The following is a 15,423-nucleotide window of genomic DNA, read 5'->3' as shown; positions in this document are numbered from 1 at the left end:
TAACAGATTAATTTAATCTTAATAAATACGTTTGTTTTTTTACTTAACATCATGATTTCTTTATCCATAAATTGAGAATTTGACACATAAAAAAGTATTTTATAGAAAGAATAATACAATTTACTCTATATCCCAATAACTTAAGGCTTTTGCCTAACCTTTCGATTTAAAAAAAAAAACAAAAAAACAAAAAAAACTATTTCCTCGGTCTCTATTTTTAAATAATTGTCCATTTATAAATATTTTAAATATTAAATAATAAATATTGTATAAGAGATAGATGTTTGAATTAGAAAAATATTAAATGAACAAGTTATTTTTATAATCAAATTTAATTAAGTATTTTTTTTCTTATACATTTTTCTTATTATGCCAATAAATTATTATACTAATTTAATTAAATTTAATCAAATAACTTAATCATCTAATATCAAATTATATCACGAGGAAAGTGTAACAGGGCATGGTATGACTGTTGAGTGTTGACAACTAAGACGTGAACATTGAAAGTCATGAACGAGTTTTTCCAAGTTGGTATTTTTGGATTTGAAGTGCTTGACCACTTTCTTTTTCCTTGTCCTGTGTTTGTCTCTGTCCTCAGCGTTGCGTAATTTCTAACAACTAAGGATAAGAAAGTGCTACAATTTTCGTTGCTACGTTTTTGGTTGATGTTGGATTGCCCGTGCAAGACTTGGAATGTTGCGTCGCCTGTTTATTCAGATGTTTTGGAGAATATAGGAAGAAAACAATTAGTAAACTGAGTAAGAAAACTTGACTAAAAATATAATTGGTATTTTTTTGGGTGTGACGTATTGTGAAAACTAGAAGAATTGCGGTTGGGCTCACAGCAACTGAAAAAATAAAAAATACATGAATGGAGTTTGAAGATGATATATTGAGATTGAGATTGAGATGTGGTGCATGAGCAACAGTAGGCAATAGATGCCATGTTATTGACACGTCATTCATTTGCTCTGTAAAAATTTATATCTGGCAACTGGCAAGTTCTTTTCGAAGGGTGAATTCTCGCGTAGGCCTCTACCCTTCATTGATTAGAACGTGCAATTGGATGAGGTTGGTTGTTTAACAAAATGAATATAGCAAAAGCGACGGAGAAAGATAAAGTTAAGTGAATACATATCTATTTTAGTCTTGCGCAATGAGCTCATCTAGATCTAGTTGCTTTAAACATAAAACCATACGCAATAGAACCAACCAACCAACAATAAAAACAGCAAAATGATTTTAAGTAAAATTGATAGTTCTAATCGAGTGAATTTGTTTACCTCTAAAAGTACAACCAATATACTGCCCCAAAAACGATAATGCCTCAATATTTTGCAATCTTAAAAAACTTCGAAATTATCTTTTCAATTGTGTCTTTGAAGTTTAACTTTTATAAACTATAAAGTTAAATTCAATTTGATTATACTAGAATTAATTTTGATTAAAATTGAGTTTGTTTCAACATAATTTATATTTGAATACTTTGATTCAAAAATAATTACAATTAATAAAATATTATTCAGATAACAATAACCAAAATTACTTTTAGATATAAAATTACCAAAAAAGTAAAGATTAGATTAAATTTTTAATATTATTATTTTAACAATTTTTATATTACAGAATTTTAAATTATAATATATTATTATATAAAATATTATCTTAAATATCATATGCATATTATAATAAATTATACATAATTGATAATGTCTAATAATTATAAACTATAATAATAAAAGACAAACAAGTTTATAAAATTAAATAAAAATAACAAAGATGTAATAAAATAAAATAAAGATAGAAGATGAAGAAGAAAAGTTGAGAAATAAAATGAAGATGACCTGGAGAAAAGATAAGGAAGTGAAGAAGGATAATTGAGAAATAAAATGAAGATGACCGTGTATGTATAAAAAGAAGAAAGTGAAGAAGGATAGAGAGAATAAATTTTGCAATCAATTCTCAACCCATAAGAATTGAAAACAAAAACTACAAAATGTTGCTTCAAGTAAACATACGTTTGAGGGTAAAAGTTATGTTAAAAAAATCATCCAAACAAGTTTGGCCCAACGTTCAAGACTTTTGAATATGCGTTCATGCTTCTGAAGGCTAAACCAAACATACACATAGCCTTAGTTTGGAGCTGCTCTTCCATTCATATGATCTTGTCGTTGCCCTTGAGACGAACTCCCAGAGAACATCTCCATCATAGATCTAAAGGCTCCTGTTACATCATCAGACATTTCATCAAAGTTCAAATTAATATTGCCACCAATTCTTATTTCCGGTTCATTAGCACTTGTGGCATTGGCATCCACTGGCCGTTCCTGAGAGTGCGACCCATGGTGCGAACCTGTGACATTTGCAGCCATGTCTCTGAACATGCTTGCTATATCATTTGGGTTAAATGGCACTGATGGAAAAGGTGGCACTCCATGGCTTCTTGATCCTCTTGTCGATTGGTTCGGAAATTCCCAAGATGATCTTGAACTCTTTAGAGCATAAAAAGTGATTAGTTTCAGCCTTTCAGGTATCATGTTTAAGAAACTACCATCAGAATGCTATAACTGCTACTATAGAGAGAGATTACAGCATCTTGTTTGAGCAACAACCATTACAATGCTAATGACAAATGTATCATGAACACATATTACCAATTCGGCAAAAATATTTTAAGTTACTAATGCTTGAAGTGCAGGAAAATGCTACACATTAGATATTATGGAAATAACTAACAATTAACCACGGCATTCAGAAAAACCATAGCAAGTTAAACACACCATCATTGGTGTGAATTGAAACATTGCTAGAATTTTACTAATTCTTGATGCTCCCTTTGTATGGGAATAGCAAAAGTTTAACATGAAACATGTTTTCTCCAGAGAGACTTGGAGAAGGATGTCTACGTGGAGATCCCTCTAAACTCTGATCCAATCGATGAATAAAACCAATGTATTTAAGAAAAGCACGTTGAAGCAATTGCTCCACATCTTACTTTTGAAGGTTCATAAATACGACGGTATCAAAGGAGTATGAAAAAGCAAGATGATCATACCATCCTTTCCAAACACACTCAAGGAGGTAAACTCTCGATTCTGTCTGGATATGTGGATGACATTGCGATCAGGCAATTGTATGCACCTATGACAAATTTTCTGACAAGCTAGTTTTACAGGACAAGACTAGATCACTAGATGTCTGGAATCTATTTGGTGTAAACCCATGATCTTCATAGAAGACTTTTCTTCTTAGACATGTTGAGAGATTGGCAACCTATGCTTCATAGATAACTTTCATTTTGGTTGTTTTTTTGCTCTCGTAAAGAGCAACTATTATCCTCTGTCTTTTACTATTCTTGTCTGATTGAATGAAATCCTTTTGTCAATTTTTTCTTTTTTTATCACTGAAACAAGTAGTATATTCTGAAGGATAAGTTAGCATCTGGATTCAAAATACAAGATATTTGGAAATTAAGGTACTTCCAACGGATTCAATTGCCCATCTCAAGAAAGGTATCTTTATTTCTTAAAGAAACTCCCAAACAAACAGTAAAGCTCAAATGCAAACCCGCTGGTGTATCTAACCAACAGAATCACAAAATAAGAAATTATTAGGAGTCTCCTATGGTTGAATGTTGATAACGGCCTATTCGAGAGTTGAGTGGGGATGTTATTACATTTGGCACATGCTACATAAAATTAAGCATATGCAGTTAGTGTTAGCAAATTTATGCATGCCAAGCAAGGAAGACACACATGCAAGCTGCAGATAAAATATGTAACATCATCCCAACAAGTTTTTTGTTATTGAAAGGAGATTCAATCATCATATTCATGTTCTTGGGAGGATGTCTAGTAACATGAAGGAGTGAGAAACCTAACAAATTTACTTGTGAAGTGTAGTATGTAGAGGCTGAATTTCCAACAGTGGCACCAGTAGGTTGTGAATTACAATGGACAAAAGCATAGTAGTCTGAGAGTATAACACTAAGCTGTCATGAAAATATTCTATAAAAAATCAATGTCATCAATGAATAATATTTAGTCTCTACTATATCTTCTTTCAAGTAACTAAAATATAAATATTTCCTTTATTTTTAAAAAAGAAATAATGATGATAACAATACCTGATTATGATTTGCATGGTGTTGCTCTTCTCGCAATTTATGCTCAGCCACCTATAGATACAAAATGGTTATGACAAATAGAAGAAGTAACAAGCAAAGCAAAACAGAAAGGAACAACAGGTCAGACCCGTATATTTTCTTTAACAGCTTCGTTATTTGGATCCAATAGCAAGGCTGCAGAAGTAAGATATCATGGTAAGGATAAAACCTCAAGTTTCTCACTTATTCCATAGATTTAACATTCTTGAATCCCAAGCATCTTGGATCCAATAGTTATCATCAAAATAAACATGATAAGTTTAATGTAGCGTGCATTTTGGAAAGATAAGTCAATTTGACTGGAATTTTTACATCATGTTCCTGGAAGTTTGCGAAATCCAAACAGCAAATGGTAGCTCATCCATCAAGAACTTTGAGAAAAACTCCCTTTGAGATTTTATAAGAGAAATTTAGTAATCTATTTTTAAAAAAAAAAAAGAATATCATTAAGACAGAAGAATTTTACAAGAACATGGGAGAATCAAAGAGACTCCTTACAAGAACAAAAGGCAAAAGTAAAAAACCTATCAATAGAGCCTAGCTTCCAAAACTCTTGACTAAATTTTAACATCGAAGATGCATGGGGTCAAACTAAATACAACAGTAGCATATACTGCACATTCCCGGAAAGGTTTTGCAATCCTTCTGTTAGCTTTAAGGATAGATACCCCAAAGGGCTGCAAGTATATAGGCACAAAAGGTTCAAGGATAGTTTTGGAATTAAGCAGAATCAGGGAGTGGGAAAATTGAGTGAATCCTCAATTCCTAACTAATTGTGCAGAAATTGAGAACAAATAGAATGTCATGCTGGCATGTGGGTTGTGCGCAAAGTGGTGGTGTATTTCTAGCTACGGGAAAGAGAGATATAAAGCGTAGAGAGTGAGGAAAGAGGGGGAGGCTAAAAAATGAGAGTTGGCCTGGGTGAGTGGGGCTGCAATAGCGCCCTGTTTCACTTTGCTTGTTGCGTATTTTCTTCTATCTTCTCTTTAACTGTGAGCTGAGATCCAGACTCATCAGTGTGAATAATACAATCATACTACTTCCTCTAGTCCCTGTGTTTGTGGTTTCTTACACCTTCTTACTCCCAAAACCAACAGACCTGCCTACCTGACACTCGCCTGACAAAGTATTTCAAAAAAATTCAGCCACAGGATGTAAAAGCATATGTGAAATGGATTCTGAATTTACCTCACACAGAACACATTACAAAAATCAGAGAAATAGCATTGTATGGTGTTCAAACAATGTGTAAATGTGAAATATATGATGCATCTCAAATATGTCACGATGGTTTGTATGAAAAAGCAACAAAAAGGCCAACATTCACAGGGCAAGTCCCTGTCAATACTAAAACAAATTATAAGCATACATAACAGTAGAAGAATACACTACCAACCTTTTCTGAACCCTTTATCAATAGCAAAGCTGTAGTTTCCTTGAGCATAGTATACTAACCCCAAACGACTGTAAGCCTTGCTGTAGTTTGGATCAATCTCAATAGATCTAAGACAATCTTGGATTGCTTCATCATATTTTTTAAGCTGAGTGTAAGCTGCTGCCCTGATATGTGTCAAAACAATGAACAGAATACAGGTTCATTGCTTAAAATGGTGCCTAATGATCAGAGAAGGTTGAACCATGGCATATATCACAATACATTACTTCAAGAGAAAAGAGAAAGGAAGGGACTCTTGTGACTACAAATTTCAATTTGGGTCACGATAGAACAGAAGAGATTAAACCATCATCCTTGTAAACGTTCTCAAGGTCATGATTCAGTATTCCTTTGGAGCTGTGGGATGAAATAATGGATAAGATTCCATAATCGATAAACTATATGTTATATAAAGCTGTCACACACAATTCCACGAGTTTAAATCCTGAGAGAAAAGTGCTAAAGGGCATGTTAGAAATCTCAGAGAAATGGAATTGATTTTATTTGCAAATCAATTAACTTGTTTAGATTTTAAGAAAAATGATAATTGAATTTATTTTGAAATCCAACAGATTTTCTATCACTTTGTATTTGAAGTCCTTTCACTTTTAACAGGATTTACATGGATTTTGGATCTAAAAGATTTTAAAAAAAAAAAAAAACTGTTTTGCCCTCTAAATATTAGTGTAAATAAAGATGTGTTTCAAAAGGGAGGTGGCAGGCAGCTATCAGGCAGAGGTCCGTTGGTGGTTGGCAGTGGTCAGCAGCAGTTCACACACATTATTTGATTTCAAAAAAGCAAATCAAATCAAATCATTTCCATTTTTTTTTTTGTTGAAACACACCCTGACAGATAATTGATTGTGATGTAATTCCACATATATTTGTTGCTCAATTTTACATAAGAATACAGGGATGTTTCATTCTTTTGAAAGAAAATAGTACTGCCTACAGAACCTGTTCATTCTGTTTATCTCAATTTCATTTCAAGGTGTCAACGAAGCAACAACAGTCGACAAGTAAGGGAAGAATATCAGTGACGAATGGACAAATTTGGTGACACTATTGAGAGTGGGTATAAGTAGCACGTGAATTTTTTAAAATTTAGTCCGAAATAAGTACTGTTTTGGTTCCTAAAGTTTGGAGCCAAAACCCAAATTGCCCCTAACCTTTTTTGGTTCGAAATGCTCCTCAACGTTTAGAATTAAAATCGTCCTTTTCGACTTTTTTGGACAAAAATCCCCTTGTGTTTGTTATTGGTAGTTATGAAAATTAAAATAAATTAAAAGATAAATTAAGAATTAGATAAACATAATAATTATATATAGATTCACTTCAATTTCTAGGAGGAAACAACAAGATGACGATAGTTCCTCCGCCGCATCCAATGGAGGGGCTCCACGAGGCAAGAGCACCACCATTCCTGACGAAGATGTTTGATGCGATGGACAATCCGAAACGGCGCAAGCTTTGTGGTTTGGGATCCGCACACCTTCTCGAGAGGCCTTCTTCCAAGATACTTCAAGCATAATAACTTCCCAATATAAAGATTTTGTATTTCTTTCTAACCCAATTGAAAGATTGTGTTTCTTTCTAACCCAATTTAGAAACCAGTTATAATTATTAATTACTATAAAAAGGTTTTACTGATTATTTACCTGCCACTATATATGATTGAATATTTAAATCCATTGGTCTCGTGGTTTCTGGAATTCCCTTACCTGCTTTTGCGATTTGTGAACAATCATTGAGACTTCAAATTTGTCTTATCTATTTGGTTATGTAGGGTTTTAGAAAGATTGGTCCAGATAAATGAGAATTTGCAAATGAAGGGTTTGTTAGAGGGCGCAGTCACTTGTTAGCTTCATGGAGCCCCTCCATCGACTGCGGCAGAGGAACAATCGTCATCTCATCGTTTCCTCCCAGAAACTGAAGTGAAGTTGTGTATGATTATTATGTTTATTTATTTCTTTATTTATCTATTAATTTGTTTTCATTTTCATAACTACCAATAATAAACACAATGGCATTTTTGTCCCAAAAATCAAAAGGACAATTTTAATAATAAATGTAACACTAAGGACCATTTCAAACCAAAAATAAGGTTAAAAACGATTTAGATATTGACCCCAAATTTTAGGGACCAAAACAATAGTTATCCCTTTTAGTTACAAACTTAACTACTCATTCAATACAAAATCCATGATTAGCATTCTCACTTCTCACATAACAAGAGTGTCCTCCTGCCCTAGACTAATATCTCACAAAAGCATATTACATCTAGTGAAAATGAGCAGAAATTGCAACTTCCTGAGAAGATCAGTAAGTTAACATTCCATATAAAAGCTACCCATGTAATCATATAGAGAATAACCAAATATAATGAGTAGTATATTTGAAAACATATAAACCAGAGCAAATACCTGTTGCAGTAATAAACAGCACTTTTTTCATGCACTGCAATTGCACAATTATACAACTCAATTGCATCATGGTATTGCTTGGATTGCATTGCCTTGTTACCTGAGTGAAACCAAATTTCAGGTATTATTAGCAAGAGATACACATAATGCATGTCACCGTGTGTGCATGCTTGCATTATCACAAAATCCTCCTAATGCTCAGCTTAAAAATTCTTCTAATTCACATTCCAACAAAATCATGAATTGATATTTACACAATTATGAATTAATCAACAGATTTAAAAACTTATCATACCTAGTGATTTCAGTGATTCAGCCAAATTCTTCAGATTTAATACTGGGGACCCAGATTTTTCCATCTCCTATATAGCAGCAGAATAACTTCATCAGAATTAGCTTCTGATAGAACCCATAGCCAATGGCATTGGTTGATCTATGTAATAAACGTCACCTAATAAGATGAGGCTTGGAAGTTGTTGTACAACAATATAGATAGAAATGAAAGAAAATAAAAGGATTGCATAAAATAACTAGTACTAATAGAAATGTATGTATATCCATAGATTTAAGATAACAACTGACTGAAGGATCAATTGAGAAAGGCATGAATATGTTTATGAAATTGTTAATTTCAAGCATCTAACCAAAAGGATTATCTGATAGAATAAAGAACCCCAAAGAACCAGATGGAGACAGCACGTGACAATACTGATCGGAATTGAGTTGCATGTAGCAGTTTCAAAACCTTTCACAGTAAAGCTATCTCTCATACAGGTAGAATGCATATCATTTAACATACTGATAATGCTGTTGATGAACATATGGAATATCATAGTAGTCAGCCAAATCTCGTCTCATCCGAGATGTCCCCAAAAATAGGATGGTAGGATTAGCCAGAATTTGAAGAAAGGTAGAAGAAAATTTTGATTATGAAATAAACTTATAACTGAGCAGTGTGATTAACTACTACGTGGCATATTATAATTTGTTCACTTCCCAGGACTATTATTTTATCAACATCACTTTTCTTTCAATGGGACCATTTATATGCCCCCTCCTGGGCGGATGGGCCAAAGATATTCAAGAAAACTAGAGAACAACAGAGTTTCAGGGGTTTTTTCCTTCTTTATTCCTGTATTTGCTTAGGTTGGTTAGTTAGGAGACTATTTAAGCTATTTAGTAAGACATTTTATGAAGCATTTTATTAATGAAATTCCAAGTTTCATATGAAACATGTTTTTCTAAATATCCAAGTGAGATGAGTGATTTGCTTTGCTTGTTGCATGAAGAAATTTTAAGTGGGCTAGTCAAAGTGGCAGAATGCTTATGGTATTATTATACGTGTGAAAAAAATACCTTTAAAACTTAAAGACAAATTTTATAGCAATGTCATTAGATCAATTATGTTATATGAACTGAGTGTTAGGTGACAAAGAGTAAACATGAGCATAAGCTTAATGTGGCAAAAATGAACAAGCTTAGATACATGAGCGGCTAAATACATATGGACAGAATAAAGAACAAAAATATAAGAGAGAACTTTGCAATAGCGCCTACTGCTGAAAGATGATAGAATCTTGTCTCGTGTGGTTTCGAGATGTGAGCGAAAAATCAGCAGAATATCCGATCAGGATGATGGACCAGATAAAAGATAGAAAAATAGTGAAAGGTAGAGGAAGACCTAAAATGATCATACACAAGGCAGACAAAAAATATCTATGTGTAAATGACCATAAACATGATTTAGGATAAGATGCAATGCCGTCATTTGATCCACATAATCGACTAGACCTGGTGGGATAAGGCTTTGCTATTGTTGTTGGTGCATGAAGAAATTGAAGGATCTAATCTAATGTAACCTTTAGTTTAGTTCCTTTAATTTATCCTTTTGATCAAGATTGTCAAAGACGTGTTCTTTGAAGATCTAGTAGGAAAATCTCTTTCAATGTGTAAGAATAAATTTGTTAGAGGTCTAGCAAAAAAAACATTATTTCCACTATCTATTGCTCTTGGGTCTTCCAGTCTTATCAAAATTACTTAGAGTGACTCATATAAGAAAATAAATTAAAGTCCAAGTGTTTGTAAACATGATAGGACACAATGATGTCAGTTAATCCATGTAGCGGACCCTACTTAGTGGGATTGTTGTTTTTTTGTGATAAGATGTGGAATTAATTGAAACTTTTGTTATAAACTAATTGATAAAATAGAATTAATATTATTAATGAGGAAAGAAAGCTCAAAAGCAAGAGTAACTTAGGGGTGAATGACCAGCGCTTAGTCCTAGGTTCGACTCTCAGTCCAAATTTTAGATTTATTTCCAAAATTTGCCTTCCAAGATCCACCACCTGCTAGTCCACCCATGGATGTCAACAAGCATCCTACCATGTTCCTAAAGCAGTTTGGGATAAACTGGCTAGTTTTCAACGGGTTTGGTCTAATTACTTCTTCAGTTTGACACCTTAACCAGGTCGGTCACTAAATTGAATCACCAATTTTCCAGTCGTACCAGCCAATTCAGTGTAGTTCTAATAACTATGCTTCACATTGCCTCAAATCAAGTATTCCATGAGAAAACAGAACACACTGTATATACTCTAGCTTGAGAGGGAATGTTGATATTATAATAAAGTTACTTTATGTATCAATTAGGATGTCATACCTTAAAAGCATTATCAAATAAACAAGATGCTTTCTCTAGTTGCATTGGGTCATCAGTTCCATCGTGATTCACCCTAAAATAGTGATTTTTCTCCAGAGATGCAAAAAATTTTCCACAGAGTTCATCTTTGGATGCTGCTATCAAACATTACAAAATAACAATGAAACATTTAACACATATCAAAGTATTCAAATTTACAGACTAGGATCTCAATCACTGTATCCAAATATTTAAGAAAAAATATATAGTAGAATTCTAATATGATTTAGATATAAACCAATCTATAATATATGCCGCATTCTGGTAAAACACATTCATTTCATGTGGACAAGGTCATAATCACTAAAGTTTAAAATAAATTTTAAGGGGACAGATTTACCTACCAAAAATGTCAGTGCCCTGTGTCCAATCTTGATCCTATTCAAGTTGTATATTATGAAATGGAATCAAAACCACAACAAATTTAAGTAGGAAACAATGTAAAGTCAATTGCTAGTGTAATAAACTGCTAGACCAAGAACAATGAAACCTACATAGATATATCATTAGACATCACCAAAATAGAAGATGGATACAAACTAAGAACTCCTTCAGCAAACTAAGATGGATACAAAAGTACAAGACCATAAACAGAAGAAGAAATAGAAATTGTGAAGGATAATAAATTCTGCCTAAACAAAACAACAAAATATTTAGAAAAACAAATAGAAACAGAAAAAGAAAAAAGAAAGCAAGCAATGTAAGAAAGTTCTCCACACTCAGCATATCAATCAGAGGAACCGAAAAACAAAGTCATATCCCTGGTCAAGGGATATGTGCCAAAGAAACCTACCAAAAACATCATAATGTAGCATACATTCTTCCTTAGCACAAAAATTTTCTCTTTACTTCTATCTAACCATCAATTGATGCCTAAGTGTAAATGACAACTCTAAAATTTAAGATGTCACATCACTGAAATGGCATAACAAAGTGAAAGAACACGAAAAGGGAGAGTGAGAATTCAATGCCTTCATATGATTTTGAGCAAAGGATGATGGATTATGGTCAGAGAATGAACTAGAAGCATCCATAGGACTAGGGTCTGACTTGATAGTTTCACGCTGCTTTCTTGCTTCAAGGCTCTTGAACATGTCAATCAAGGAATCAGATTGCGGATCACCATCTACACCAGAAGAGTTTAGCTTAAAGGCCTCTGCCAAACACTCCCTAGCAACCTCAATCCCTTCGGCATCAACCCCAGGCCCTGGTTCAACTATTTCGCATAAAGGAAATTGCTCAAATTAAGGCGTGTTCAATAAAATAATTACAAAAAAAAAAAACAAAAGTGGGTAAATTAAATGAAATTGAACAACTACTTTGACAACCTTTGTACAGTAGACAACTTCAACCTAACTAATACAAACCGGAAAAAAATGAGTAAGAATTTGGCAAAAATTAGATTTTGCATTGCAGAGAGAGACAGAGAGAGGGATAGGGGGAGGGGAAATCAGCAGCGAAACTAAAAAAGGTAAATACCAGAGTTGAGGAATTGCAGGAAGGAACGAACTATGCGACGAGATAGCGGGGAATCGGTGGTTATGTGATTGTTGTGAGACATATCTATCTAATCTGAGAAAGAAAGAAAGAAAGAAAGAAAGAAAGGAGGAAAGAATTGACGATGTCGTGAAAGCGAAACCAAGCTAGAAGATGACGAACATTCGAATATAGCAAATTGGGGATGTTACTGAGATACTTCTCCCCACTTCGCCGAGAGTAGCTTTCTTCTTTGAACTTGGATCCTGATTTGTAATTTTGAAGAGGGAGAATTCTGTGAAAGTATTTTGTGGTGCTTAAAGACCAAGGTGCGTGAAATAATTATCTGACAATTTTAAGGCTGATATGCAAATATGGATTTTTAAGCTTAAGTCCCTTCTTCTGTAGTCTATTGGAGCGACTGCGGGTAGTTGTTCTTATTGGATTTCTGCCGCTTTATGTTAAAAAGGAAGGAATTCCGCCGCGGATAATGAAGTATTTGTACAATGTGTATAATAGATTATTTATTTGATTTAATATAAATTAAAAATAAATATTTAGGATAAAATATTATAAATTTGAATTTTTTAAATTTTGAATTTTACTTTAGAAAGTAAAATATAATCTGTTACGGTGGGTAACCGGAGATTAATAGAATAGATGACGTGGATTGGCCCAATGTCCGAAAGATGGTGAGCTCCGAGTTGGTTTGTACGCTGGAGCCTCCTTCCGACTTACACACGTGAGTGAATGGGGGTGGTACCTGCAAAGACACTCCGATGCCAAAGTTAGCAAGAGTGTAAGCAGGTCTAGAGAGTATTGGGCTTAGATATACCTGAGAGGTGTCAGTGTATTTATAGTGGTGAGCCAATAACCACCGTTGGAGTAGTGCCGTATCTTTAGGGTGTTAACCGCCCCCATTATCTTGGGGAGGTTAAGATATGGCTTTATGAAGTGGTTAGAGAGATTTCAAGGGCGGTTACTCATTCGAATGAGTGTTTATCTGCCAGCTAATCTCACATCCGACTTCTTCAGACCAAGTCGTGGTTAATACCGACTTCTTATATGAAGGTCGGTACTTAGCTAGGCTTAATCCTTCAGATTAGGCCTTTTATTTGGACCTGGGCCTTTATCGTTGGGCCAGGGTATGAACAGTGCCCCTACTTGAGCCCAAATTTTTCTTTAAAGTTTGGGTTCAAGTATTAACTCGGGTTCGTAGTCGACTTGTTTGAAGGAAGCACGGGTCTTAGAAACCGACGTGATTTTCGCGACCTTTTGTTTCTGACAGTTACGTCAATTCAAGCGTCGTGTCCGTTGGGGAAGCATTGAGGGCTTTGGTAACGGTGCAATCTCATTAATGACTGCTCCGCTTTTACCATTATGCCCCTTAGCATGCTTATAAATACTTTCCCTCTCTTTCCTATTTCCGTTTCTGCAATCTTTCAAACTTCTTCTTTCTTTGTTCGTGCTGTGTTTTACACGTACTATACTTTCGTGCTCCTAGAGACTTCTGTTTCTTCCTATCTTCATTTTCGGAAAGAGGTTAGTTTCTTTCTTCTTCTTTGTATTTTTCGTATGACTTTACTTTGTAGAGGAATAGTGTTGTAGATTTTTGCTCGGCTCCTTTCCTCCTCTCTAGAGACCTTTAAGAGTTAATGAGGCGGCCCCTCATTTTTTCTTTATGTATGAATGTATGATCACCCGCTTGGGTGTTTTTCTTCCTTTCTCGGATTTCAAAATGTCTGTTTTGCGCCACTGTCGAGTTGCCCCTACTCAACTTCACCCCAATTCTTGGGGTTTTTTGAAGATCTATCAGTTTATCAGCCACGCTCTGGACTTTCCGACTTCTCTAAGGATTTTTTTCTTTCTCTTCCATATGACTAAGCCCTTTAGTGGGCTAAACAACAAACAGCAATGGGTATCCTTTCGAGCCATACAAGGTCGGAGGATTTTTACCCTTTTTGATGAATCTTTTCACGACTTCAAAAACTTCTTTTTCAAAGTTCAAGCCGTAGGAGGGTCACCACCCCTTCTTCCTTGATGAGCACTCTTCCCCTCGCTTTCCCCTTTATTGGCTGGAGGCCTCCCCTTGTGAAAAGTATGGTCTAGATGACCTAGACGAGGTGGAGGCGGCCATTGTGGGGTTTTTCCGAGAAGCGTGGGGGAGGGCCCCATACTTGGATACTAGGAAAATCCTCCAGGGGACGCCGACTTTTGTTCGGTCTCAACTAGGTAGTGCATGCATCCCTTATTTCCAACTTGTTTCTGCCGACTTGATTTTTACCGTCTTGTAACTTTTGGTAGTTGTTTCTCTTGTAGATATGGCGAAGAAAAATGCTCAGGAGTCTTACCAAAGAGTTCAGGAGGCTAAGGCGAAGTCCCGGGCTAGGTCCGGTGGGGCCAGAGCAATCACCTCTCCTCCTCCTCCTCCTCCTCCTCCTAAAAATGTAGGCACTCCCTCTCAACCCATTATAATTTCCTCTTCAACCTTGTCTCGACCACTCCCTTCTGCCCAACTTCTTCCCGAGCCAGAGAAGAAGAAGCGCAAGACTTCAGAGTCTGGCTCTTCTTTGGATGGTGGGGTTAAGGCGGATGCTCTTGCATTCGTCCGAAAGAACATCTATCCTTTTATAAATATGGATGATGTTTCTGTTCGGAACCACCTCACCATTCTGGCCGAGGAGAGTTTTAGGGCGGCGGGTGTTTGTGGTAAACTTTTGGACATTTTTGAAAAGATTCCCCTTAGCTCTTTGGGGGCAACCTCGAAGGTTGCAGAGTTAGAGGGGAGGCTCATTGCTTACCAGGATCATGAGAGGGAGTTGAGGGAGGAGGTAGCTAAATTGAGGGAGGAGAGAGATAGCCTCCGGGAGAAGGAGAGCAAGCTGCAGGCCCAATGTACCATGGAGGCGAATTTGAGGAAGGCAGCACAGGACAGCTACCAAAGCTTATTTCAAGATATTGTGGCTGTGAGGAAGGATTTGCTGAATTCTCGGAACGCTTATGCCGAGTTGGAGGACTCTATCGCTGATGGTGCCGAGGAGTCTTGGAGAATTTTCCTGGAGCAAGTCAGAGTTATCGCTCCCGACTTGGATCTTTCTCCTTTACATCCTGATAAGGTCGTTATTGATGGCGCCATCGTGGATCCTCCTGTCCCCGTTTCCGAGTCAGAATTGAAGACTCGGGGGCAGAGGATTATTGAGTCTCCTCCTCGTTCCAAAGA

General features: G+C 35.5%; 1 protein-coding gene across 3 annotated transcripts; it reads right to left on the bottom strand.

Moving 5' to 3' along the window:
* Positions 1-1,979: 1,979 nt before the first annotated feature.
* Positions 1,980-12,580, bottom strand: LOC107459051 (uncharacterized). 3 transcript variants are annotated; one of them, XM_016077262.3, is made up of 10 exons: positions 12,207-12,571; positions 11,699-11,943; positions 11,072-11,105; positions 10,689-10,825; positions 8,322-8,388; positions 8,027-8,126; positions 5,565-5,728; positions 4,257-4,303; positions 4,130-4,180; positions 1,980-2,495 (listed from the first exon to the last, which is right to left on the bottom strand). In XM_016077262.3, the coding sequence occupies exons 1-10, from the start codon at positions 12,286-12,288 to the stop codon at positions 2,136-2,138; spliced, it is 1,287 nt and encodes a 428-aa protein (XP_015932748.1). In that variant the 5' UTR covers positions 12,289-12,571; the 3' UTR covers positions 1,980-2,135. The 3 variants fall into 3 exon arrangements, with proteins under 3 accessions (XP_015932748.1, XP_015932749.1, XP_020983612.1); XM_016077263.3 differs by having other exon boundaries at positions 10,689-10,822; positions 12,207-12,568; XM_021127953.2 differs by lacking the exon at positions 1,980-2,495 and adding an exon at positions 2,511-3,994 and having other exon boundaries at positions 12,207-12,580.
* Positions 12,581-15,423: the final 2,843 nt, after the last annotated feature.

This window comes from Arachis duranensis, chromosome 7, assembly GCF_000817695.3.
Source record: "Arachis duranensis cultivar V14167 chromosome 7, aradu.V14167.gnm2.J7QH, whole genome shotgun sequence".
Lineage (NCBI taxonomy): Eukaryota > Viridiplantae > Streptophyta > Magnoliopsida > Fabales > Fabaceae > Arachis > Arachis duranensis.
Note: the sequence above shows the minus strand (reverse complement) of the source record. Positions and strands in the feature narration are given on the sequence as shown.

Coding starts and splice junctions, on each gene's coding strand:
- LOC107459051 (XM_016077262.3), bottom strand. CDS start 12,288: ATGTCTCACAACAATCACATAACCACCGATTCCCCGCTATCTCGTCGC. Junction 8,127..8,321: donor TGAATCACTGAAATCACTAG/GTATGATAAGTT, acceptor GGTTTCACTCAG/GTAACAAGGCAATGCAATCC. Junction 4,304..5,564: donor TGATAAAGGGTTCAGAAAAG/GTTGGTAGTGTA, acceptor TTACTTCTGCAG/CCTTGCTATTGGATCCAAAT.